Below are 27,626 nucleotides of genomic sequence, written 5' to 3' on the forward strand. Positions count from 1 at the left end.
ATTACGCCACAGCTCCTTCCTGTTAATATGGTAATTGGCAGCATAGATGACAGAGTAGAAAAAAGAACTATTACAAAAAAGCTCATGGATGAGACAGTGCATGACTTGGTCAGTTTTCTCCTAAACTTCCACCTTATATAACATCGGATCCCATCCTATAACAATCCTGTAGCCCTGATTCCCTTGATTAGCATTACAGTCCCAATTCCATCTTCTATAAGTACTATAAAAAATACGCTTATAATTATCGTGAGCTACTCTAGTTTCAAGTAATGTGCAAAGAGAAACGCAATGCTCCTTCAAAAATTTATGAACCTCTGCTTGTTTTAGGGGTTGGTTAAGACCCCTAATATTCCAACAAGCAGTATTAATCATAAAAATTAAGAATAGATTAGGGAGTTATCCCCGCCTCCCCCTACATCAATACCCTGTGGATGGCTTAAATCAACAGCCCCCTCCTTAATAAACTCCACCATTTAAGCTTTATCAGATTCAACATCCGAATTTCCCATCTCTGATTCTTCCTCCATCACCGTTTCTTTATCCTCAGTAATCGTTGAGATCTTTGAGACCTTATGATGATTGGGAGGTTCAACTTGTCTCTCTTCTAAAGTTGATGCTAAACATTGGAAGACATTACTCACACTAACAGTTGATTTTGCTTTTGGCTCTTTAGCCACTTTAGCCTTACTCGAACCAAATTCTTCTCTGAGCTTTTTAGAGCCATTGGTCTCAATAATATCCTTTTTTTGAGACACCCCTTTACTTTTTTTAGTAACAAGTTGGAAACCTTCATTGTCCACAACTTTTGCTTTAGGCAAATCCCCACTCTCAACTCTATACTTAGGTCTTCGTTATTGCAGGCAATTAGCATCTTTTTGACCAAAAATAGAACACCGATTACACTGTGAGGGTCACCATTGGTAATCAACACGAACACTCAACATCTTGGTCACTCCAGGTTTGTCACACGGGGTACAAACATTCAGCACTTCAGAATGCTTACGGGTAGTATCAACTTCTACAAGTATTCTAGCATAACCAATACGACCATACCCCAATCTACAAGTGTCCTCCGTGACCCTATCCATTGTTAGAGGCTTGCCCACTGTTGAGCATGGTTTGAATACATTATTTATCCTTTAATATTATTTTGTTAGTTGTTTTTAATCATATTTATTACTTCTTTAATTAATTTTGTTTATTTACCTTTGATTTTCTTTAGGTTATCAAACTTGGATATGGATTGCATTATTGAATGTTTTATCAAGTAACTTGGGACAATCATTCATGTGGGAATCGCGAGTTTTAGAACAAGCTATAGTATTTTTATGATAACTTGAGCTGTAGACTTCAAATTTGGATGATTCTTGAAGCGTTAGAAAGCTGATTCGAAGGGCTACAATTCATATGTTCACAACTTTACCAGATTCTTGAGTTATCATGCTCGATTTTGGACATGTTTGAAGACTACGAAATCTGGATAGATTTGAGCAAGAAGGAAGAATAGAGGGCAAAACCGACTCTTCACATTAGAGCTGGACTTAATTGGGCTGAGGAATGAAGTTTGGATCAGTACTTATTATTAGAATCCTTGAGAAGCCCAAACCAAAAGAAGCCTGGGTCCAGTTGGCAATTAATAAGTACCAGGCTTCTTTTGGTTTCAGATCGCCCATTTGCAAGATTAATTTCAATCTTGCCACCTGAGAGCAAACTCATCATAACAAGAGCTTCAATTTCATCAAAATTAGCTATTATCTTACCTTCAACCCCATTTTTCTTACTACCTGAAGAAACCCCTAACTTCACTTCCTTTTGCAGACCCTTCCTGAACAACCCTGATTTCTCTTTCACACCCTTCTTTGTTTTCATAATCTGGACGTCGAACGACATCAGAATCAAGCGAACTCCCAAACGAAATCTCGAGAAGAAGTGGACTTCGAAGCAAGCACACGTATTTCCAGCCTTCTTGTAGTAAGAACGATCAAAATTGTGTCATTTTGAAGTAAAATTTGTTAATGGTTTGACTAGAAAAATATAAAAAGTGCTTTATAGTCCTAATTTACCAAAGAAGGCTTTAATATACATGAAATATAGAGTTAAATTTATAAAATAGTATGGCTTTATTTTTTAAATTTCAGCATTTTGAATAAGCTGAAAAAGAGCTTATGAAAGAAGCTCAAATCAATAGAGGTAAAATAGTTTATTTCAAACCCTAGAAACATTTTTGAGATACAACCAATAATCTAAAAAGAATTACAAATTGTTTTTTAACTTTAAAAGCTTTTTCTGACCTACAAATGAGTCTGACCAAACAAGCTTTAAAACTACTTTAAAAATCAGTGTTTCTCTAAGTATAATATAGAGGAGTAAATCTTCTATATGGAAGTAGATGTAATAAAAATATAGTTTTATGATAAAAAAAAAAAATTGTCGAGTTGGATTGTGCAAGTTTAGCGAAAAGAATTTTCTATTAAAATTACCAAAAACGTTTCCTTTGCGAGAAATAGTTATAATTATATACGAGTAATGCTACTTCGCCCCATAGTAGTCATTGGATTGCCTCTAAAATAAAGTATGAAGAGGCAATCTAATGCACTCGGTAAAGGGGGTCATATAAATTCAGTAGCAGCACCAGAAAATTATGTTCAGAGGGCAAAGGAGCAATGTGTAATGTTTGATGAATGGAGGAAACCAAAGTTAAACAAATTTGTATAGAATGTAACAGTTAAGCTGGGAAAATGTTCGTTTCCAAAACAAGGTAGGCCAAAGTACCCCAAAAAAAAAAAAAATTTAGTTGGGGTTGTTTTATTTCTCCCTTTTCATAAAATCTTCCTAACTTTTTGTGTTTGCTTTAAAAAAAAATAATAAAAAATAAATAATAATAAAAAATAAAAATAAAAATTGTAAACATGCTATTTTTTTTCCTTGAAAGGATAATTTTATAATATACCAAAAACTCGGGGCAACATGCTTTGGCAGCCGAGCTTGTATAAACCCATTTCGGCTATTCCTTTACTACAAGTACAATGTTAACAATATCTTCAGGTAGAAGTCCTATAAGATACATTAATAAAACTTGTTTGATCATCATCTTAAAACGTCCTAATATCCTAAAGATACATCATTAAAATTTTGTTCCGTTCATGATCTTAAAACGTATCTTAACTCGTTACAAATGGAGCAAACCCTAAGAAACTTCGGAAGTTCTATAATTAATTAAAAAAAAAGAAAAACAGCTTGAAGCTCTTCATTTTAGCCGAATAGAGAAATCCTGAATGTGATGATGAATTTACGCTGGATTCACTGTCAACCCTCTTATGCGCTTTCTTTTTCGCCTTCTTTGCCCAAGAATAAGTCCTTCTTGTACTTGTTCGTTGAATACTGAACCCCTAAAATTGCTTCCCATCTTCATTATTTACACCAAATATTGAAACAGCATAAACTTTTGTTAGACTTAATGCTCACAACAAATATTATTTTCACTATTAATACAAAGCAATAATTAATGTGAACCACCTTGCAACAATTGCATAAAGTGGAAGGGTACTATACTACAATGAACTGAACAAGCCCTGGAAAATTTAATTGCAAATTTGAATATTAGCATTAAGATTGATATGGGTAACGTTACCTCAGTTAGATAGGATTTCTCATAGTTTATTAAAAGAATTCACCGATCGAACGAAAAATAAAAATGAGTTTACCCTATGAAAAGTCTTGGAATTAAATTTAACATTCCCTTATGCAGGATTCGAAACCATATTACCTGGAGAGTGTAAGATTGATGTATCAATAATGATGCTGATCACCATATATAAAATATATGTATAGAATTATAATTAATTAGTGGTGAATTAAAACTAACCCAAATCCAGAAGAAAACAGCAATTTCGAAGGAATTTTGAGAGAGTGACATGAATGAGAAGGAGAACAAACTTGGGTCTATTCAACCAGAAATGATGATCAGAGGGCTTCACTATCAATCTCCTTCAACAGCCATGTGTTTCTGAGCAACTTCAGTCGCCAATTGGGTGATTATATGCTCTAGTTTAGTCCCCACAGCAATTAGGAGCTGCAATTATTACCAAGTGGAGAATTAAGTTGAAAATTACGGAAGAAGGAATAATCTTGAGATAATTAAGTTTGCGTAACCTACCAAGAAAGGAATGAATGATATCCAAAAGTATGCATGCAAATCTGCAAAGGAAAATTAACCCGGATTAATTATTTTGTATATATAAAATTTCCAAGTGCGGACCTAAAAATCTGGACTTCAGTTCTTGTTAATAAGGCAAGATTGAGAGTTAACTTATGCATCCATAACTATTTTTGCTGGTGAGAATTGAAGCTCGAATTTTAAAAACTCAAATTTCCGCAGAGAGATTGACTCTTACTACAGGAAAACCTGTCCGCACCTACGCCAAGCCTGACACTGGAACCTGGCGCTGGTGCTCATGGCATCTAGATGTTGTTACAATACCCCAATGTCACCAGCGTCGAAGTAGGGGTATTACTCTGACACAGACAGATTGCCTCGTAATAATATGGAATATTGAAATAGGTCAACAAGAATAACTTACCATGGACATTAGCCAACAAGAAAGTACCACAAACGTCCAGCAATACCAGCTGCAATTAGTAAGATCAATCAGAGAAAAAATAAAATCAATTAAATTTCAAGGTATATATTTGACCAAAAAATGAAAAATCAATTAAGTTTCTAAATAATTACCCATGCCAACAACTTTCTTAAAATCATCTTCAAAAGAACGCATCACATAGTTAGAAAATTGAACTTCGGATAACTCCCGCAGTGATTCTACCAGAGAATTAATTGAATAATGGAAATTAAACAACTATAATAAGCATTAATTTAGGCTTTTTTAGGAAGCTTAATTCAAAAATGAATTACCATAATGAAGCCTAGTCTCAGAGTGGTATAATCTGACTTGGTTATTGATCCCCAGAATTGCATGAGAAATGCATGCTGCATGCAGAATAAAATACTACTGATGAAGCCAAGCAATAAAAAAAAAAACAACAAATTGAATAAGATGGTATATTTAGTTAAATAAGTTGAAGAAGCAGAAATAATTAAAAATTAGGAATATTTCATGACTTCCCCACCAACCTCTCAAAGCGATTTCTTGCCAACACCTCAAAGCGATCCTTTACAAAATCATGCTCGTGAACATTGGTAAACTTATTTGAACTGTAAAAATAAGGAAATTAATTAATGAAAGTCTAATTAAATTGAAGCAATTAATAATATAGTCATTAGGTTTTAGGAAACATTACAGTTCTTCTGATCATGTTCATCTGCGTATCATCCTCCCATTGTTTCCATTGACTTATCTAAATCAAGATTAGAATTATATTATTTATAAACCTAAATTAATTAAAGCTACAAAAATCTTTGAAAGGTCATAAGATCAAAAGAGAGAAAAAATTAGGCAAATAAGTTACCTTTGCTCCTCCGAAGAACAGTTGAGCACAGAAGGTCACATGTGCAACAGCTAGGACGAAGATAAATATGTGAAGATGATGCAATGCTGTGGCAGATAATGCAACCTTACCCTGTGAATTGAAATGATGGTATAAGAATTAGTTAAATACTACAAGATCTTCAATCACAGGCTATAGTTATGTACCCATAAATGCATTAACGTTTACTGATTATAGTTTGATTTATTGTCATTGATAAACATTATGAAATTTAGTCTTTTAGTGTTTACTGGTAATAATAAACAATAATCTAGATTTAAAAAAAAAATATGAATGTTTAGATTTGAGACTTTTCTGTCTTTTACATGTATTGTCTAACAAATTTACTAGTACTCGTATGCTTGAAGCTTCACTGTAGAAAAAAAATATCTATGAGAAGAAATTTTGATGAATAATAAATAATCAATTAGAAATCTCTTGCTTTTAAAAATTCGACCCTCGTTATTTGTTACAACTAGTATGAATAGACAAAATCTGCAACTTTATAACCGAAAAAGTTTGATAGATATTTATTTTTGTAAAATCAATAGATCTTAAAAACTTTTTATAGTATAAACCCTCGGTTGTTGATAACAACTATCGTGAAAAGAAAATTTTATATTTTTTTCCAAGAGAAAGTTTGACCAAAATTTTATTTTTAAACGATAGTTGGCACCAAACTAACAATGTTAGCATGCATTTTTCGAGAAGAGATGAAGTGATGATGATTAAATAGTAAAAATTTACCTGTTTAGCACAATAATCACTGGAGGAGGAGCTGGAAAGAAGATGACGGCCAACGCCATGACGAACAACATAGGAAGAGAATAAGGAGTCAAGGTGGTATTTCATCAAATGAGGTGTCCTTCTTAGGTGATTTCTACAAGGCAACCATGTTTTCGCTAATGTCTTTGATATACAAATTTCAGCAATCAGGTTTTGGCACACTGTGAGTAGTAATGAGACGAATCCCAGAAGCATCAATTCTGTATCTCCACAAGGATCGAATTAGACCATTGTTACAGTAATCATAATTTATAGTCAGCAAGAAGTCAATAAGCATTAAAAGGATAACAGGGATGTGTTATATACATGAAATATAAATTAAAAATTACAAAACTATTCGAAAATTAAAGTTGTTGTTTAATTTACTTGTTAATTTTGAAAACATTTTGACCAAATCCTATTTTTCTTTAAAAAAAATAAAAAATTCTTGCATCTCTTGTTTTCAAAAAAAAAATATATATTTAAATTCTACGTCAAAAGTAGTCCAAAACTTTCAACTGTATTGTGTATGTATAACATATATAATTAAGGTTGCAATCTGTTGATTCCTTGAGAGAAAATTTATAGGTAGCTAACCTTCTTTAATTTTTTGCAAGGCTTGAAAAAGAGGAGTCTGATTTTTTCTCTTCAACAACTGCAAAACAACGAATCAATATTGAAGATTTATGAATTAGGGAGAGGGAAATGAATTAACTAAATTCTATAAATTAAAAAAGGAATTTTTTTTTTTTTTTAAAATATTTATGCATGCCTTGCCAAGGTAATGGAGGAAGCGTTCGGCACCCATGGAAGCTGCAACCATAACAGTGCACACGGCGGCAACCACCCATGTCGGCGTGTACTCTAACGTTGCCCCTTCAGACATCAATCTCTCTCCTAAATTTATTTATCACGGCTACCTCTCTCTTCTATCTCCTTCCCCAGAAAAAAAAAAAAAAAAAAAAAGAAATTAAAGTTTTGTATGTACAAGTCAATGAGAGAGCTACCTAGCAAGTTTTCTATTTAATATGTGTTATCTATTAATTTCTGTTCGTCCTCAAATATAATTAATTAGATTAACAAAATATGTTTGTTTAATTAGCTTGGAAATTAACTGCGTTCCAATTTTAGATTTTCTAACCTTCTTTGTAGTGGTTTTTACATCCCTAAGTACCGGTTTTTACTCGAGGATGTAACAATATTTTCTTTTGTATTTTGATAGTTAATCTTTTGAGTTCTATACATTAATCGAGAACATTCCAAAAAATGGGTGGAAGGGTTTAGCATTTATAAGAAAAAATTAATATGTTGAACTAATAAAGTTTTGAGATTAAATGTTGGACCATTTATAAAATAATCTAAAGTTATAATATTAAGAAAATAATAATACTACGTATACAAACAATCACAAGTGATAAATAATAAGAAGAAGAAGAAGAAGAAGAAGAAGAAATAATAGCAAATTGCGAGAATCTTTGAGAATTTAGTAACCAGAATTAGAGTCGAATGCTATATATAGGGTTTACACCTCGAACTATTGAAGTATAGCCTTTTTTTTAGATTAAATATGAAATCATTTATAAATATTATAGTTTAAGAGTATCTTTCTAAAAATTCAGTACACCAGATTTGAGTTGACTGTTATATATACCCCAACAAATCTCCTCAACAATTTTCTTAAAAAATTTATGTCTTATAGATATACTAGAATCCGATAAACATTTAATAGAAATTAAAAAGCCGATCGCAAAACACTTTGCTAAAAAGATTGATTGAAATTATCAGTCGTTGCCTATAGGGGCGGATCCAACCCATTTTGGGTGGGCCATGGCCCACTCTCAATTTTTTTTTTAAATATTAATATATATAATTTTTGGCTTTTGGCCCACCCTAACAAAAATATTAATGGACAAAAATATTAATATGTAATTATTTTTTATTATGACCCACTCTAAAAAAAATTTCTAGATCCGCCACTAGTTGCCTATAAGGAACATCAGCACACTTCTTAAACCACCTCATCTATTCTCAAAGCACAACATATTATTATTGGTACATGCACTTCCAAAAATAGGAATTAACATTTATATTTTATTTTTTTTCATTGAGTTGATATAGCATTATGAGTTTCTATAAGAAACTATATTCAAGGTTAACTCTAGGAAAGAATCCTCCATACAATGATATATATGCAACCAATCAATGGCATGATGAGTGTGTGACAAACGCGTTGACAATGATATCTTATAATTGGTTAATTATATGTACATACGATATAAGAAGGTTTTTTTTTTTTTCCTTTTTATTTTAGCCATGCATTGATGCAATGTAGCTAAATAAAACCAAAACATACATAGTTAACATTCTCTTTATTGTCATAATTATTTGTGATGATGTAGCTTCTTATTAGCCATAGTGGAAGTCAGCTTTGGTGTTAGGAGTCAAACAAGTAGTGCGACGTCATTTTAGATAAACCCATATGAATATTGTGTTTCAGCTATCACACTTCTCATGCTCGGCTTTCTCTTTTCTCTCCCTTTACCTCGATAGTTCATGACCACAAAAGAATCTTCCAGATTGCTATTCATCTTACGGTTATGGTGTGAAGATTTAAAGAAGAAAGAAATAATGTGTAGATCTGATTTGTATTTAGTTAATTGAACTAAAATTACAACCAAAATCTCTCTTATATACAAAAGAGAGAATACATGAAAGAATTGGTAAAGTGTAAAGTGAAGAGAGTTCAATAGCTCATTTGAGCTCAAAGTAAAGAAGGTCAACTCAAAACGACAGCGTATTGGTGAATTCTTGTGAGACCCTTTATCTTTTACAGAACTGCACTTTGCACCCTTTGCATTATATGGTTGACATTTCCCCTCAAACTAGACTACTCTTCATATGGTTTTAGAGCCTCTTGTTGTTTTCTTCTAACAACATACAACAGAGAACTTCATTTTTACAGCTTCAGAACTGCTTGCACTCAGTACAGCTTCAGAACTACACCAAAAAGAAATTGCATTGTTCTGCATTTTTTTCTTATCAGATTTCTTGTTTCTTCCAGCAACACAATACACATCAGCAGAGAACTGCACTTTTACAGCTTCAGAATTGCATTTACACTCAGAACTGCATTTTCATACCTACTTGCATTTTCATAACAGAATTGCTTTAGTACAACTTTAGAACTGCACCAAAAAAAAAACTACATTTTTTTTTTCTTATCAGATTTCTTGTTTCTTATCAACAGAATGAAAACCATCAGCAACACAATACACATCAGCAACATTTTCACAACTTCAGACCTACACATTAACAGAGAACTCTTGCAACGTCAACAAAGAACTCTTGCACACACATCAAACTTCATTTTCACAGCTTCAGAATTGCATTTGCATAGCTGCCTACATTTTCATAACTGAACTGCTTCTTACTCAGTACACATCAAAGCAACATTTTCACAACTTCAGACCTACACACCAGTAGAGAACTCTTGCACACATACCAAACTTCATTTTCAAAAAAAAATTCCACAACTTTAGACCTCCAGAATTGCACTCATAAAGCCTTTAGAACTGCACTCACAAAACCAACTAAACTCCTACTTCTAGATCTCCAAAATTGCAAAACTGTTAATTTGAGTTTCTGCTTCAATTTTTCAAAACACTTCCAAACCTTCAGAATTGCACTTAAAAAACAACATACATCATATCACTTCCAGACCTTCATTTTTACAACTAAACTGCTATTTTTTAATTAATCTGAGCTTCTGCATCAATTTATGGACTGGTCATTGCTACAACATTTAATTTTTCCTTTAATTCAAGGAATTGAGCTGCTGATAAGGCTTTAGTAAGGACATCAGCAATTTGTAGTTTAGACATAACATATTGAACCATGAGTTTTTTAGCTAAAACCTGATCCCTGATGTAATGAATATCAATCTCAATATGCTTGGTCCTTGAGTGAAAAACAGGATTTGCAGCAAAGAGCACCAGCACTGAAATTATCACACCAAATTACTAGAGGAGTTTTCAGAATCATTCCTAACTCAGAAAACATACTTTGCAACCAAGCTATTTCAGTGGATATGTGTGCTAAGGCTCTATATTCAGCCTTTGTTGAAGAAAGAGCAACAACTCTCTGTTTTTGAGAACTCCATTGGATAATATTAGGGCCTAGATAAACACAGTACCCACTTGTGGACCGTCGATCATCTAAATTGCTACCCCAATCTGCATCAGCATAGCATTCAACATTCAAAGATGCAACTGGTCTGAACTGTAACCCATGATACTGTGTACCTTTGATATACCTTAAAACTCTCTTACAAGCTTGCCATTGAAGCTCCGTTGGTGCTTGTAGAAACTGACTCAGCTTATTGACAGTAAAGCTGATGTCAGGTCTAGTTAGAGTCAGGTATTGAAGTGCTCTAATGGTGCTTCTGTAGAGGTTGGGATCTTGGAACAGTTAACTGTCAATAGAAGACAGTTTTGTGCCAACATCCATGGGTGTGGGACATGCATGAGCATCCATCATCTTAGTTTTGGACAGCAAATCAACAATGTATTTTGTTTGCTTCAAATGAATTCCAACAGAGGTCCTTGTGGCTTCCAACCCAAGAAAGTACTTAATAGACCCAAGAGTTTTTAAGGCAAAACTCCCAAGAGTTTGTGGCAGTTCTAAAGCTGCACTGATTGTAAGCAGTTCTGAAACTGTAAAAATGAAGTTCTCTATTGTATGCTGGTAGAAAACAAGAGGCTCTGAAACCATATGAAGAGTAGTCTAGTTTGAGGGGAAATTTCAACCATATAATGCAAAGGGTGCAAAGTGTAGTTCTATAAAAGATAAAGGGTCTCATAGTAATTCACCAATACGCTGTCGTTTTGAGTTGACCTTCTTTACTTTGAGCTCAAACGAGCTATTGAACTCTCTTCACTTTACACTTTATCAATTCTTTCATGTATTCTCTCCTTTGTATATAAGAGAGATTTTGGTTGTAATTTTAGTTCAATTAACTAAATACAAATCAGATCTACACATTATTTCTTTCTTCCTTAAATCTTCACATGGTATCAGAGCCCAGGTTCAATTGAACTGAGTGCTTGACAAACGGGTGATGGGTTAGAGCCAATAACTACCTTCAGTAATAGGCATGACCCAATATATGGGCTTAACCGTGAGGGGGAGTGTTGGTTGGAGTCTCACACCGACTAAGCACGCTCAAGCCTACTGGTTTATAAGAGGGGGTAATCCTCCCATTCAACAAGGCCTTATTAGGTGAAGAGTCAGACCTACCTCAAATTCTATCATATGGAGAAATCGAAGATAGGTGGAGGCTGATCAAGGAAGGGTGCATGTGTATTTAGCATCAATTGATGTTAAAGAAAATGGCAGATCTCATATTGGGAAAACCTAAGGTTTTCGGATTGGGTGTGTTCTTTACCTTTTGTAAAGTTTTTCTTCTCTAGTTTGTTCATCATCTTGTACACTTTGCTTATTAATGAGAATACCCTATTGTGATCCTTGAAAGTGGATGTAGGCTGCAAAGCCAAACCACTATAATTGTTGTGTCTTGTGTTCTTTTGCTAATTCTCTTTATTTGCTCATAGCTCTATTGATTGATTCTCTAAAGTGATTGATTTATTTGTTCACTAAGAGTTAGTCAATAAACCCTAGAATTCCAACAAATTGGTATCAAAACCTGGTTAAAGGTTCAGTTAAAACCTGGTTAAAGGTTCAGTTAGGGTTTCATTGGTTTGCTCGTGTTTCAATTTAGTTTTGGGCTTTCTTAGCTGTTCACTTTTCTATTACTATGTTTTTTGAATCTGTGAAAGACATGTCAACTAAGTTTGGGCTTGAAAAGTGTACAGGTGTAAACAATTTTGGATTATGGAAAATGAAGATGGAAGTAGTGTTGATTAATGAGGGCTTGTCCTTAGCTCTGAAGGGGGAAGCTGAGTTACTTGACACCTTGACTACTACAGAATAGCAAGACATGTTAAACAAGGCCAAGAGCTTACTGATCCTCGGCTTGGGTGATAAAGTACTTCGAGAAGCAAAGAAAGAAAAGACTGGTGCTGAGATATGGAGCAGGTTAGATTCTCTTTACCAGTCAAAGATTGTTCCTAATAGAATATTTCTAAAACAGAGTATATTTGGGTTTAAGATAGATGAACAAAAATCACTACAAGATAATAAGGATGACTTCCTTAAGATTATACAAGATCTAGAAAGCATCTCAGTTGAGATTGCTGATGAGGACCAAGCTATGACCCAATTAAACTCTTTACCCAAAACCTATTCAAATTTTGTAGAAACCTTGAAATATAGTAAACAGACTCTGAAGTTAGAAGAAGTTGTAGAGGCTATCTCAACTAAGGACACTGAAAATACGATTAGAGAAAAAAATTTGAGTGATGGTGAGGGTCTTATAGTCAGAGGAACATCTGAGAAGAAGAACTAGAAAATAGTGGAGTGGGGTCGGGTGGGAGGGGGAGAATGGATATAGGTCAAAATCTAAAACTGGAAAATGGAAGTGTTTTTTCTGCCATAAGGAATGTCACCTTAGGAGAGATTGCCCTGAAAGGAAGAAAAAGAAATATGAGAATGAGGGTGATGGAGATAGTGCAGGGGTAGTATCAAAGGGTTATGAGAGTTCAGAGGTCCTACTTATTTTAGAAGGTAAGATTAGTGATGAATGAATTCTTAGACACTGGCTGCACCTATCATATGACACCTAATAAGGAGTGGTTCAGCTCCTTTCAACCTTTAGATAGTGGGAAAGTGATGATGGGGAACAATGCAGTTTGTCTTATTACAAGAATAGGCTCTGTTAAGTTAAACATAATGGATTAACTAAAACCCTTACTGATGTTAGATATATCCCTTATCTCAAAAGAAACCTTATTTCTTGTAACACCCCCCTCTAGTCGGGTACCCTCTAAGTATTCCATTAGGATGGAAAGTTAGAAAATTCACACTCGGAAGGTTGTATAGTTTAAATCGTAAATCCTGGTTACAAACATGTACTATATGAAAATAAATAAATAAAATTTTCTCCTCTCATTTACATTACTTTCTTAATCAACCTGTCAAAATATGAATATATATGAAAAATATGATTTAAAGAAAACAACAACATCAATTGTTTAACAGTGGAAGCACATATAAAATATCTCCCATCATTTATAAGCAAAACATATTTATTATTTCATAAAACTTAGATTATAGATACTAAACTATATACATTAAATTCAAAAGCAACATCTTTTATATAACATCGTAAGTTTAATTATAACAAAAGTTAACATGCATGCCCCCAAGCCTCCTTAACTGTTGCTCGTTGTTACCGCTTTAACCATTACCTACAAAACATGAAAACGAGAGAAATAAGTGCTAATCATTCAGTAAGGGTATCGATTATTTAACCATATGTAACATTCTTAAACTTAGGAAGCATCTTATTTACTTGTACATGAAAGCAAACACTAATAACATAAAAGTAATATAACATAGTATATTCAATCCATATCATAATGCATAAAATAATTCATGTAATGCTTTCCTTTAATGTTCATGAATAATGCACATCAATGCCATGCATATATAAATACATTTTTCTTTGAAAACTTTTTTACCGTCTGCCAATGGAACTAAGATGAGGGATGGATTATAGAACCTTTGGCCAATAAGCTAACCTTAACTTATAACACAGTCCCCATGGTCATGCACGTTATGGACTGTTCATTTCTTTTTGCCTAGACACGTGCATGAGTGAGCTCAAGTTCCCAATAACATGCCAACTGCTTCCATAAAATTTACAAATCATTTTCTTCACAAAAATGCATGTCTATGTACCTTGGAAGCATTTTGCTCAAACTTGGGATCAAGTCCCCCTTTTTTCATCATTAATATGCTTGTCATGCCTCATTCTTTTAAAAAAAATACACTTTCCATATATGAACATATCATTTCATCATGACCATTTCGTGGATGCATATCAAATTCATAGAAGCATATCATACTTAGGCTTGTTTATACATACACAAGCTCATACTTAGGTAATACATAACATAGTACACATAACCTCCATGGTCATTCATTACATCAAATATATATGTTCATACAATCATTAAATAATCACAAAGATCACTCATTCAGACATGCTTCAAAACCCTTCAAACATTATTTCCATACTTGAATCAATCATAGATTATTAGGCTAAAAAAATAAATTAAGAAATTAGAAGCACTTTTGAGGTAGTCATTCTGCACAGGTCATATTCAAGAAGACATATCTCAAGTTATACACATTGGATTGATATGATATTGTCTCATTTTAAAGATTAGAGAAAGGGCTACAACTTTTATGTTTAGGTCTCAACCCAGATTGATAGGTAAGATACCCAACAATCACTTAAAAGGCCACAAATTTAACAATGGCAACCATGATAACATGCCTATTTTAAGGCTTTTTCATACCTATTTACCTTCACTTACTCCCTAACATTTCCTAACTATTCTCCCCTGTGAACACATGTTAAATGGTCAATAATAACCTCCCTTGTAATATGTTAAAAACTAATGACACAACTAATTCCATTGATTATCATCAAACTTCAATTTTCTACAATTCACATATAAATCCATCAATTGCAAATTAAACATCAAACCAAGCTCAATTTCTTTTGTGTGACAAGAATTAAGGTTCCCTAATACTAAACCTAGAAACCTAATTCTTATTTCATATTAAAGGGAGGTTTCCCTTACCTTGCGTGAAGAAACCACACTCATTTGCAAATTTCCTCCTCCTTATCTCCAATTGACTCTTTATCCTAACATAAATTATAAGAAAACTTTAATAACTTGAAATAAATAATATTTATATAAGAAAAGGAGTTGAAATTTACCTCCTAATATCCTTAATAAAGGAAGAAATATAAGACATTTGAAAGATTGCAACTAAGAGACTTGAAATTTTAATGGAGGAAATAGAGTTAGTGGAAAAGTATTGAAGAAGATTATGGAATATTGTAGAAATATTGAAGAAGATAATGGAAAGTGGAAGAAGACGTGTTGGCCGACTCATATCAACTAAAATCAAAAAAATTTTCCAAAAAAAAAAAAATTACTCATTTGTCTTTTGTGTTTAATGACATATAATGTTATTTCCCTTTTTTCCCTTAGCAATTTTCTTTTAATTACTCTTTAATCCTTCATCGTCTTTATCTTGTCAAGCCAACAAAATATCATCATTCTTTTACCACTTTATTCCTAAGGCATGTGCATGGTAGTTAACTTAGCACATAAAAATGAAAAGACTATTTTACCCTTGGACGTATTGGTGGGGTTTACATTTCTCTTGGGACATTAGACTCTATAGGTCTGAGTTATAAGGCTACTAATGGGAGTCTTACTATTTTGAAAGGGCCTTTGATAGTTATGAAGGCTGAAATGAAGAATGGTCTATATGTGTTAAAGGGTAGAATTGATAGTGGAGTGTCTGTTGTTTGGTCAACTAAGAGGCAGGATAAAACAACTTTGTGGCATCACAGACTTGCCCATGTCAGTGAAAGAGGTCTAGGAGAACTTAGTAAGCAAAACCTACTATGTGAAGATACAATAGGAAACCTAACATTCTGTGAGCATTGCATATTTGGAAAAATGAGTAGAGTGAAATTTGGAATTGGCCAACACTGCTCAAGTTCACCACTTGAATATGTGCATTCTGATGTATGGGTCCATCTAGGCACTATTCCCTTGGAGGATGTAGGTACTTTATCAACTTTGTATATGACTACTCTAGGTATGTTTGGATCTATTTCCTCAAAACCAAGGATGAAGCATTTCCTAGATTTAAGGAATGGAAAACCATGGTTGAAAATCAAACTGGAAAGAAACTAAAGAAGTTGAGAACTGACAATGGTTTAGAATTTGTCAATGAGGAATTCAATAATTACTGTAGAGTTCATGGGATGGTTAGACATAAGATAGTGAGACACACTCCACAACAGAATGGTCTCTGTGAAAGGATGAATAGAACCATTGTAGAAAAAGTGATAAATATTTTGTCATGTTCTAAACTGTCAGTCAAGTTCTGGGTAGATGCAGCCCATACTGTAGCCTATTTGATAAATAGAACACCTTCTTCAACTATAGGTTTTAAGGTTCCATTTGAAAAATGGACTGGTCATCCTATAAACCTAGAAAATCTTCGGGTCCATTTGTTTTATTATTTCAAACCCTATTTCTTATCCTATTCCCAAAATACCTATTTGTTTTATTATTTGGGAAATACTATTCTATTTTTAATTACTTTTAGACCCCTTAAGTTTATTAATTTAATTAAACACCCCTAGAAAAAGTTTAAAAATTAACAAAAAAACACCCCCACCCACCCATAGTTGCCAGATTCCGGCAACCACTATTATCGAAATCTATCACAACGGTGAAGAAATGACCAAAAAAGGCCGGTTATTCGTCGATATGGCCTTTTTTGGTCAGATCTACAATGGATCTGGCCGGAAAAGGCCAAATTTAGTCATCAGCGATGGCCAAAGATATGGCCATCATTGTCGGTCAACGATGGCTAAGATTTGGCCATCGTTGACCGACAATGATGGCCATATCTTTGGCCATCGTTTTTGGTCTTTTCCGACCGTCGACGGCCAGATCTAGCTTTTTCTGGCCAAATCTGTGGTAGATCTTGTCAGAAAATGCCATATCGATGCACGACCGGCCAAATCTGTGGATGGGTGGGGGTGTTTTTATCATTTTATAAAATTTTATATATTTAGGTGTTTAGTTAAATTAGCAAACCTTGTGGGTTTTTTTATTAATTTTTAAATTTTACCTCATAATACTCACCTTATTCAACTACCCAATATTATTCCCAAAATCCTATCCAAAATAACAAAACAAATGCACCCTTAGAGTTTTTGAGTGTCTTGCTTATGTTCATGTAAAGGAGGACAAATTAAAACCTAAAGCATTAAATGCATCTTCTTAGGATATCTAGATGGAGTTAAAGGCTATAAGTTCTAGAATTTAGAATCTAAGAAGTGTATTGTAAGTAGAGATGTTGTTTTCAAAGAAGATATTCTACCTGGTTTACAAGGTGAATCTGATGTATCAGAGAGTCGTTGTCTAGGATTAGATCACTTAGAACTAGAAGTGCAGGACTCTAATTTTAGTCTAGGTCTGAATCAAGGTGGAGTTGAGGACTTAAATGTTCATGAGAATGAACCAAATGTTGATCATGAAGTAGGTCAAGAGGCACCTATTGGAGATGTATCAATCTTGACAGATTATTAGTTATCAAGGGATAGAACTAGAAGAACAATCTGACCTCCTAATAGATTAGGTTATGCAGACCTAGTTACTTATGCACTTCAGGTGGAGGAAGAGATGAATGATGAGCCTAAGGCCTTCCAAGAAGCAATTTCAAGACCTAAAAAATTACAATAGAAGAGAGCAATTGAAGAAGAATTTGATTCTTTGATGAAGAATAACACCTGGTTTTGGTTGATAAACCAAAGGACAGTAGAGTGGTCAAATGCAAATGAATTTTCAAAAGAAAACCAGGATTCACATCTTAGGAAGCACCTAGGTACAAGGCTAGGTTAGTTGCAAAAGAATTTACACAAGTATAGGGGGTTGATTATAATGAAATCTTTTCTCCAGTGGTCAAGCATACTTCCATCAGGGTGCTACTCTCACTTATAGTTCAATTCAACATGGAATTAAAACAACTTGATGTGAACACAACCTTCTTGCATGGGGATTTGGAAGAAAACATCTTAATGAAACAACCTGAAGGATACAACAGTGCTACAGGTAAAGTTTGTCTGTTAAAAAAGTCATTATATGGTTTAAAATAGTCACCACGACAATGGTATAAGAAATTTGATTCTTTTATGATTGAAATTGGATTTGAGAGATGTAATTTTGACAACTACTTTTATTTTAAAAGAATCTTTAATCTGACTCAAATTTTTTTTACTATTGTATGTGGATGATATGCTTATGGCATACCATGATAAAACTGAGTTGCTTTGGTTGAAGAAGTTACTAAATACCAAGTTTGAAATGAAAGAGCTGGGATAGGCTTAGAAAATTCTTGGAATTTCTATTATTAGAAATAGAGCTCTTGGAAGCCTAAAGTTAGTTCAGCAGGACTATGCTGAGAAAATCCTGCAAAAATTCAACATGCAAGATGCAAAGACTGCCCAAACTCCTCTTGGAGCCCATTTGAAGCTTTCACATGAGCAGAGTCCACAAACTGAAGAAGAAAAGCTGGAGATGACAGAAATTCCTTATGCAAGTGCACTGGGGAGCTTGATGTACTTGATGGTGTGTTCAAGACCAGACTTGGGTTTTGCTATAAGTCTTGTAAGTAGGTTTAGGAGCAATCTAGGAAGGTCTCATTGGATGGCTTTTAAATGGATTATGAGATATTTGAAGGGAACCAGATCAGTGGGCATTGTGTTTAAGAAGAATCAAAGTTATAATAATTATGTTAAGGGTTTTGCTGATGTAGATTATGCAGGAGATGTGGATAGGAGGAAGTCAACCTCTGGTTTTGTTTTCAATTTGTGGGGAAATACTATTAGTTGAAAATCCAAGCTACAACATATGGTTACTTTGTCTTCAATAGAGTCAAAGTATGTGGCATTGACAAAGGCAACAAAGGAAGCTACCTAGTTGAAAGGTCTCATAAATGAGTTGGGTATTGAGCAATAAACAGTGAAGATAAATAGTGATAGCCAAAGTGCAATCCGTCTCTGTAAAAACCTAGTGTTCCATGAAAGAACCAAACACATAGATGTTCGCCTTCATTTCATTAGGAAATGATCAAAAAAGGGAAAATCAAGATTGAAAAAGTTGATGGTTTACATAACCCTGCTAATATGTTCACTAAACTAGATCCTGTTGAAAAACACAAGCTATTGATACAAGAATAAGCCAAACACATGCTAGTTTTGTAATAAATATGGTCACCTTCAGAGAGATTGTGATCAAAAGAAGAAGAATCAACAACAAGAGCAAACTAGTGAACTACATCAAGAAGTAAACATTGCAAAAGAAGAAGATGAGGGAGAAGAAGAATTGTTGTTCACTCCCATGATAGTGGATGCTAAGGAGCAAAACAATTCATAATTCATTTATAACGGATGCACTCAACACATGGCTGGAAAGAAGAAGATGTTCACTCAATTAGAGGACATGAAAGGAATGGTGAGATCAAGTAATGGAGACAAACTGTCAATCAAAGGAAAAGGTACCATTGCTATCTCAACATTAAAAGGTATGAAATTAATTTCAGATATTCTTTTTGTGCCTAATTTAAATCATAATTTGTTAAGTATTGGACAAATGATACAAAAAGGGTTTGTGTTTGAATTTACAAACAATGTGTGCAAAGTAAAAGACTCTAATGATGTAGAGTTTATGAACGTGCCAATGAGAAATAGAAGCTTTACAGTGGATTGGAGTGCCATGGATGTTGATGCCCTTAGAAGTAAGGAGGAGAAAGTATCGATGTTACTGACCGTACAGGTCATAGATAAAGCATATGGGAGTTGCCAAGTAGGAAGGCAACATAGATTGAGTTCTCTAAGTTCCGCAACATGGAGAAAAGAAAAGACCCTTAAGAAAATGAAGGGGTTGATTATGGGGGAGCAAGAGGAATGAGGTCTCTTGAGAAGATTGATCAAACTTGTAGAAGCGCCATGTTAGAGCCAATTAAGGAGGAGTATCATGTGAGTCAAGAAGTGAAGAAGTCAAAGAAAGTGAAAAAAAAAAAAAAAAGTATGGTGGCTCCAAATTTTAAGTAGCGGAAATGTCAAAGAACTTGCTTGAAATGGGCACCAAAGGGGTTCAAGGAGGAGTGTTAAGAGTTGAACCCATTTTGGTGAGTCTTAACTTAGCCATAGTAGAAGAATCAAGGGGAAAAAGCTGGGTTGTGTACAAAAGTTGGATGTGTCGCGGCATAAGTTCACTCATGTCGTGGCGTAAGTTGACTCATGTCGCGACATGCCCAAAAAGGAGCAACACAAGAATCCAAGAGGCATCATGCGACACTATGAAGAAAAAGGATCATTGCCACGACACACATGAGACTTGATGAAGAAAAGAAGAAAAGGAAGCGCAGAAACGAAAAATTCAAGCAAGTGTTCTAGTTTAAGTCTGTTTCCGTTTTAGGATTTTAGTTTAATTAGGAATAAGAATATGAGTTTATGTATTTTCCTTTTCTAGTATGAGTTGAATTAGGGAAGTAGAACTTGATTAGGAATATTATTTCATAGGAGTTTTGTTTGTGTTTAACTAGGAAAATAGATTTCGTTTTTCCATATTGAAGTGGGAGTAGTATTTCTTTTCTTGTATAAAAGAAGTTAAACATTGATTAATAAAGTATGAGAGTTCATTGTTTTCTTCAGAAAAAGTGTTAAGTATATTGCTCTTAATTCCAACAATTGGTATCAAAACTTATTTTATTAAGAGACCTATAGGAGAAGGGGCTTATGGAAGATGAAGCGATAATTGCAAGGTGATGGTCTGCAAGAATGCCTGCAGCAAGATCGGTGAGAGAAAGTCATCGAGACTCCAACAAAGAGTGGAGGAAGAAGAGATGACTCCAATAAAAGATTGGAAAGAAGAAGCCAACGGTGGTAGGCTGAAGAAGAAGATGCCAACACTAAGGGTGGTAGGCTAAAGTTGTAGAAGAAATGAGGAGCAAGATAATGAAGAACAAGCTTAGAAGATGAATTATCAAACGGTTCAAGGAGGAGTGTTGGAATGTGAACACTTTTTGATAATTAATAAAGAAAAGGGAAGCAAGAAGAAAAGGCAAACAAGAAGAAAAAGGGATTTACATTTTAGGCAAATTTCTAGTTTAAGAATTTGTAATCTAAAATAATTGTTTTCCTTTTTTATTGTGAGATGTACTAGGAAAGAAGAATTGATTTAGGATTTTATTTAGAGTTAAAATAGGAGAATGAACTAAATTAGAGAAGTCCTATTAGGATTTGAAATACGAATCCTAGTAGAAAAAGAATATCCTATTTTACCTATAAATAGAGGGGTTAAAATCAATTCAAGGTTGTAAAAGAGGGAATAAAAAAAAAAAAGAATGTGAGGATACGAGGATACGAGGGGTTTTGATGTAAGAGTACTATGAGTATCGAGTAAATACCAAAGGGTATTAAATACTATAGGAACGGGATATTCACCTAAGTAAAGGTATTAGGTTAATAATATGATGAAACACTTGTATCGTATTCATATTATTATAGTGAAAACCCTCTCATCTATGGATGTAGGTAAGTTATGTTTAACCATATGAAATACTGTATGCTTTTATATATGTTGTTTATGATTCTTCTTTTTTGTTTGTTTTTTTACTCCTCTAGTTTTTAACATGATATTAGAGCAAATTCTAATTTTTCAACACTAATTAACTAAAAGTATATTTGAGAGACCACTAGAGATAAGTAAGAACGACAATAGGTCTGAATTAGTTTACCTTTGCTCCACCAAATAGAATTGTTAGAGCAGAAAAAGTTACATGCGCAACAGGTAGAATGAAGATAAATAGGTGAAGCTCATGCAGTGTTTCCTTAGATAGCAAAGGAACCTCATTCTGTTAATGTAGTAAAGTAAGAAGATAATTGTTAGACCTTCCAATTATAGCATGCTAAATAAATTAATCTGAGTAATAAATCTTAAGTATATTTATGTTTTACCTCTCCAGTACACTTGTTTCCAGAGTTAGAGGCTTCAGCGAGAAGATGACGGGCAATGCCTTGAGGAGAAATGAAGGATTCAAAGTGGAGAGTAGTTTTAGTATCATTCTTGCAAGGCAACCATTTATTTGCTAAATCTTTAGGTATGCAGATCCCATCCGTAATCACATTTTCAAAAACAGTCAGTAGCAGTGATATGAACCCCAATAACATCAACTCTGTATCGCATAACCACAACATGAACACACTCTCAAGAGTTAACATTCATATATAAACTAACAGTCAAGTTGAATCCCTTAAAAGACAAAATTTCACAAATTTTAAGGTACATGTTTGCAGAAAAGGAGGACTATATGATCTATATATAAAATACCTTCTTTGATCTTTAGCAAGGCTTCATAAAGAGATTTCTGGTTCTTTCTCTTCAAAAACTACAAAACGATATACAAATCATTACTTGAAGAAATTGCCCAAGATCATCAATATCATGCATAAGAAGATAAAAGAAAAAAAAAACCTCATAAATAAGGCATGCCTTGCCTTGCCGAGGTAATGGAGGGAGCGTTCAAAAGCAAGAGAAATGACAACAATGCAGCTGCAAACTATAGCAACCACCCACGTTGGGTTTTTCTCAACACCTCCTCCTCCACTTGCCATAAATATAATCGACTCTTCTCTTTTCTTGCAATAATTCGTTCACACATACATATATTTTGAAAGAAATTAGAGAGTCATCAATGATTGATGTCAAGCCTGGTGAAGATTGGATGTGTGTGGGCTTTATTTCTCGCACAGTCACACTCACAGGTTGCTCCAACTAATGGTTTGTTTTTACTGTCGATATCTACCTCTTTCTTGGAATACTAAAATTCCTGGCTACAGTTTAAATTAATGCAAATTTTTTTGGTTTATTTGGTAAGTTTAAAGTAGACAAACTTGGTGTACTCATTGACTAGTCCAATTCTGGTAGTTTAAAGTCATTTTCAAAACAACAACAAAAAAAGCATCAAATTTCAAGTTCATAATTAATAAGAATGGACAATATTGCAGACACCCCCAACACTTTGAGTCTAAATTTCCTTTTTGATTTAGCAAATAAAGATAAGAGTTTTTTACAAGAAACTACTATCATACAATATTTGAGAAACCTTGTTTAGCCTAAGCTGCGTATGTACTATGATATGGAATCGCCAAAATTGGTAACATTGACTAAGTTTTAAGCCGTAGCTTCAGGGGAGATCAGCATGACAATGAGGCTCTTCATTTGTGTACTCCATTGGAGTTTCTTTCGGGCGTAATTTCGCCAGCATTATTGCCCTCTTCCATTGCAGATTGCTTCTGATCATCACTAACTTTAGCCAATTGAACTGCAGTGGGAAAAGTCTGCTTCTGGCCCACTTGGGTAGGGCCATTGTTAGCTGCCTTCTTCAATCCCATTTTCTTTTTTGCTTGCTTAGCCCAGCCAACAAGCCCTTCTTGTACATCTTCATCAAAGATAGCTTTGTTGAATGAAGTTCCCATCTTCATTTTACAGCAAATATAACAACAAAAAGATTTGTCAGCCTAACTAGAATTATTATGTAAATCACAGAATTTACAGAGTTATGATCCTAACTCACCTGTGTGACAAGTGCATAAAGTGGTAGGGTACTATAGCTGCAAAGGAACTGAACAAACACCCTGAAATAGCAGATTAGAATACATTAGAGTTAATTAATTTATGTGTAAGCATATAGAATTATAGGCAAGAAATTATTTATATAATTTTACCCGAGGACGAGTCTTGGAATGATAAAAACAATTCGTCCCATAATGCAGGAGTCAAAACCATATTGAATCTGTAACACAATGCATAGATTCAGAGTTAAATATGTTATGTGAATCGAATGGTATCAGTGGCCAGGCTTTCAGAACTAAAATATTACCCAAATCCAGAAGAAAACTGCAATTTCAAAAGAGTTTTGGAATAGGATGACATGAATGAGTAAGAGAACAAGGCGCGGCCTGTGAAACCAGAAGTGATCATCTGAAGGTTTAACTACCAAATCTCCTTCAACTGCTACATGTTTTTCAGCAACCTCATGGGCCAATTGGCTGATTACATGCTCTAGCTTAGTGCCTACAGCAAGTAGAAGCTGCAAACAGAGAAAAAAAGAAACAGAACATAAATCACATTTCTTCACTTCCAAGGTTTACATAGTCTCAATCATGATTGACTATATCTTCAAAATGACATGTCTACAGTTTATATGCACATCATTTTGATTGAATCTCAATAATGGCTGAGTATATGTGCATAAATAGTGAAAAATCTTTGGTGTGGATGTAGAATTTGAACTTGAAAATCTATACTTGAATTGTTAAGAGTAAGAGTTAACTCTTCTATGCGAGAGTTGATAGGAATTTGAAAATTTGTCAGTTAGTCGCGGGAAATGATAGAGAATTAAATTTGGAGATCACTTACAATGACTGGAATGAAGGCTATCCAGAAATATGCATGCCAACCTGCATAGATAATTGAAATTGTGCCTCATGTATCAGGCCCAACAGCTATATATATATGATTTGAAGCATATACGTAGAATAAACAAGTCATATGTATACACGAAATAGCTTACCGTGAACATTCAGCAACAGGAAAAGGACTACAAACAACCAAAGATACCAGCTGCCAGAATGCAATCAACGATTAATTAGTGAGAATCACCTTCTAAGGAGAATAAAATTTGAAACCATTTGATGTTGAAAGCTTTAAAAGAATTTGGCTAACCTTATTCCAACAACTTTCTTAAAATCGGCATCAAAGGCACGCATCAGGTACTTGTGAAAGTCAAATTTTGGGTTTCCCCTGCAATGATTCTGCAGAAAAATTAACTAAAACTAAAGAAAACAGCATCAAAGGAAGTAGAAAATTATACTTGAAAATTCCATATAGTTTTAGCTAGCTAGCTTACCATAATGAAGCCTAATCGCAGAGTGGTATAATCTGATTTGTTTACAGATCCATAAAACTGCTTGAAAAATGAGTGCTGAAAAGTAAAAGTGATTCTTTGCATCAATAAGCTGCCTTCTATAACTTGTTATTTTCAAAAAAATTTGCATCAACCTCTGATGACTTACCAACCAACCTAGAAAAGCACTTTTGCCAACACCCCGAAAGCGATTCTTGATGAAATCATGCTCATGGACATGGGTATACTTTGTTTTAAGAACTGCACAAGTAATATAAACTAGCAGATTAAGCAGAAATACACACAAGGAATTCCAATAATTTATGCTCTTGTATGTTAGAATGTGCTTTTTTACCTTCTTCTGCATCATATTCCTCTTTTGAAACAGAATCTTCCCAGTGTTTCCATTGACGAATCTAAACCATAGAGGACTTAAATATTAATGCCAATAATCATTATAGCTCTTTGACAATATAAGGATACAAATTAAACTTACTTTGGCTCCTCCAAAAAGAATGGTTAGAGCACAGAAAGTCACATGTGCAACAGCTAGGACAAAGATGAATATGTGAAGATGATGCAACGCTGTGGTAGATAACAATGGGGCCTTTCCCTGTCAATTAAATCAAAGTAAGAAGAAAATTGTAAGATTTCGCAATTCTGAAATGGTTGTCCACCCACAATGTCGCAATTCTGAAATGGTTGTCCACCAACAATGGAGTTAAATCACCAAGTTAAAACAAGATTTCATGCTCTAATGAGAGTAGAATTTATACATCACTTAAAGATGTAATGCACTGAAAGTTTAGTTTAATTGGTGAAACTTAATTATGTAAGTATATTATTCTATATACAGGCCCTTTACATCATAGACTATTTGCAGCATTCTTTTCCATTGAAATAATGCCCTTCAACACAAAACTACACCAGGGATGACAGATTTAAATTAAGAGGATCTGGTGTCAAAGACCTTAATTTGTTCTTTGAGGCGAAGGTGAGGGACCTCGGTGCAACTAATTAATATATATATATATCAACATTTGAGATAATTTTGTGTGTTATTTTCTTCATTCTTACAAACTTAAAAAAACTATTTCTGTATTCTTCTTGGAAAATGAGCTAAACCTATTAAAGACAGGTAGGTAACTTGGGATTAGAATAGACCAATTATTGGTTTTATTTTAAAACATTTGAAGTCATTACAACAATAGCAATTTGACATGATTAAGAGCATTTTCATACAACCACGCAAAGTCAAGAGCCAAATTGTCAGTATCATTCTGTCTTTTAATTATCATCTATATATTTTAATTTTCATGGCCTACAAAAAGAAGAACAGCAAGCTGTTAAGGTGGAATACCAATAAATCTTTTTCATTTCTTTGTCTCAAAACACATGTATAAAGTGGAAAGGCAAATGCGAACTTCAAACCATCCATGTGAGTGGTCAGATTCTGAGAAATCTGAACACAAAAACATCCTCAAGAATCTTTGAAACGAAATTATTAATTCTACTTAAATAAATATTAATTCTTTCAACATGTCATGTGTAACATAATATATGTTAAAAATGAGGTCAACTACTCCAACAAAACTTAATTCCTCATAATAGAAAATGTTTTCATAGGAAGTCGTTATTAACAAGATTGTATGTAATAATTTGGTTACCTCATCGGCGCTGCAGTATTCTTCGGAACTAGAGGCCTCGGCGAGAAGGCGACGACCGGTGCCATGAGGTGAAATGAAGGAGAAGAAGGATTGAAAATGGGCAGTAGTTGAAGCATTCTTCTCTTCATCTTTCTCGCAAGGCATCCATTTAGTGGCCAAGTCCTTGGGTATGCAGATTTTGGCTATTCTTCCTTGAAACACTGCCAGTAACAGTGAGATGAACCCCAACAGCATCAACTCTGCACCCACCATTCATCACCATTATATATATATATATGAAAAATAAAAACTAAAAACTGACAACAGATAAAACATTTTCCCCGTCTTTCGCTCTGCAGTTGAGAATGACTATATATATACCTTCTTTAATCTTTAGCAAGGCTTCAAAAAGAGGTTTCTGTTTCTTTTTCTTCAAAAACTGCAAGAACAAAGAAGAAATATGTATTGACTGTAGGAGAGAATGAGATGCACATGAAAGATAAAGATTGATACAACAAATTTGGCCATGAATATAGAAGAAAGAGATCAGAGATTAATAAACATACCTTGCCAAGATAATGGAGAAAGCGTTCAACAAAGAGAGAAATGGCAACGATGACAGTGCAAACTACAGCAACAACCCATGTCGGAGTGTATTCCAATGTTGCTCCTTCTTCTGCCATGAGTTGTCTCTCTTAACTTCTGTCTTCTGTTTTGCGAAAAACACAGTTCTAACTCTCGTCTTGTAAGAATATAATAAGAGTCTCTGACTCTCTGTTTCTATAGGTTGTGATAGGGAGTGAGTTTTCTTATGTTTTGGTATTGTGTGTGTTTGGTTGTTTTCAATCGTCCACAGTGTGTTGAACAACAGAAATATGTATACTGTATTAAATAACCCAATAAATAAATGAATAAAGATTGATTTTCTCCTATGTTTTTTTTTATTTTTAAAAATATTATGATTGAAAAGCGTTGGTCACACCATGGACCTACATAATGATACTATTAGAAAAAATAAATTAAAGGGCGGTGCTT

At 34.0% G+C, this 27,626-nt stretch overlaps 2 protein-coding genes and 1 pseudogene across 3 annotated transcripts; all 3 read right to left on the reverse strand.

Moving 5' to 3' along the window:
* Positions 1 to 3,808: 3,808 nt before the first annotated feature.
* Positions 3,809 to 7,138, reverse strand: LOC116145887 (annotated as a pseudogene).
* A 14,955-nt stretch (positions 7,139 to 22,093) lies between these two features.
* On the reverse strand, positions 22,094 to 22,730 carry LOC116145888 (MLO-like protein 1; the record flags this gene model as incomplete). The annotated part of the gene is made up of 3 exons (XM_031431321.1): positions 22,535 to 22,730; positions 22,368 to 22,425; positions 22,094 to 22,212 (listed from the first exon to the last, which is right to left on the reverse strand). Coding segments are annotated over exons 1-3 (294 nt in total), but the record flags the coding sequence as incomplete, so codon positions are not given.
* A 323-nt stretch (positions 22,731 to 23,053) lies between these two features.
* On the reverse strand, positions 23,054 to 27,274 carry LOC116145893 (MLO-like protein 1). Of its 2 annotated transcripts, XM_031431326.1 has the most exons (14): positions 27,158 to 27,274; positions 26,973 to 27,030; positions 26,613 to 26,851; positions 25,442 to 25,558; positions 25,301 to 25,361; positions 25,115 to 25,206; positions 24,949 to 25,023; positions 24,765 to 24,853; positions 24,613 to 24,662; positions 24,459 to 24,499; positions 23,920 to 24,129; positions 23,765 to 23,832; positions 23,614 to 23,674; positions 23,054 to 23,515 (listed from the first exon to the last, which is right to left on the reverse strand). In XM_031431326.1, the coding sequence occupies exons 1-14, from the start codon at positions 27,272 to 27,274 to the stop codon at positions 23,255 to 23,257; spliced, it is 1,539 nt and encodes a 512-aa protein (XP_031287186.1). In that variant the 3' UTR covers positions 23,054 to 23,254. The 2 variants fall into 2 exon arrangements, with proteins under 2 accessions (XP_031287186.1, XP_031287185.1); XM_031431325.1 differs by lacking the exon at positions 25,442 to 25,558.
* Positions 27,275 to 27,626: the final 352 nt, after the last annotated feature.

This window comes from Pistacia vera, unplaced genomic scaffold (assembly GCF_008641045.1).
Source record: "Pistacia vera cultivar Batoury unplaced genomic scaffold, PisVer_v2 Contig469, whole genome shotgun sequence".
NCBI lineage: Eukaryota > Viridiplantae > Streptophyta > Magnoliopsida > Sapindales > Anacardiaceae > Pistacia > Pistacia vera.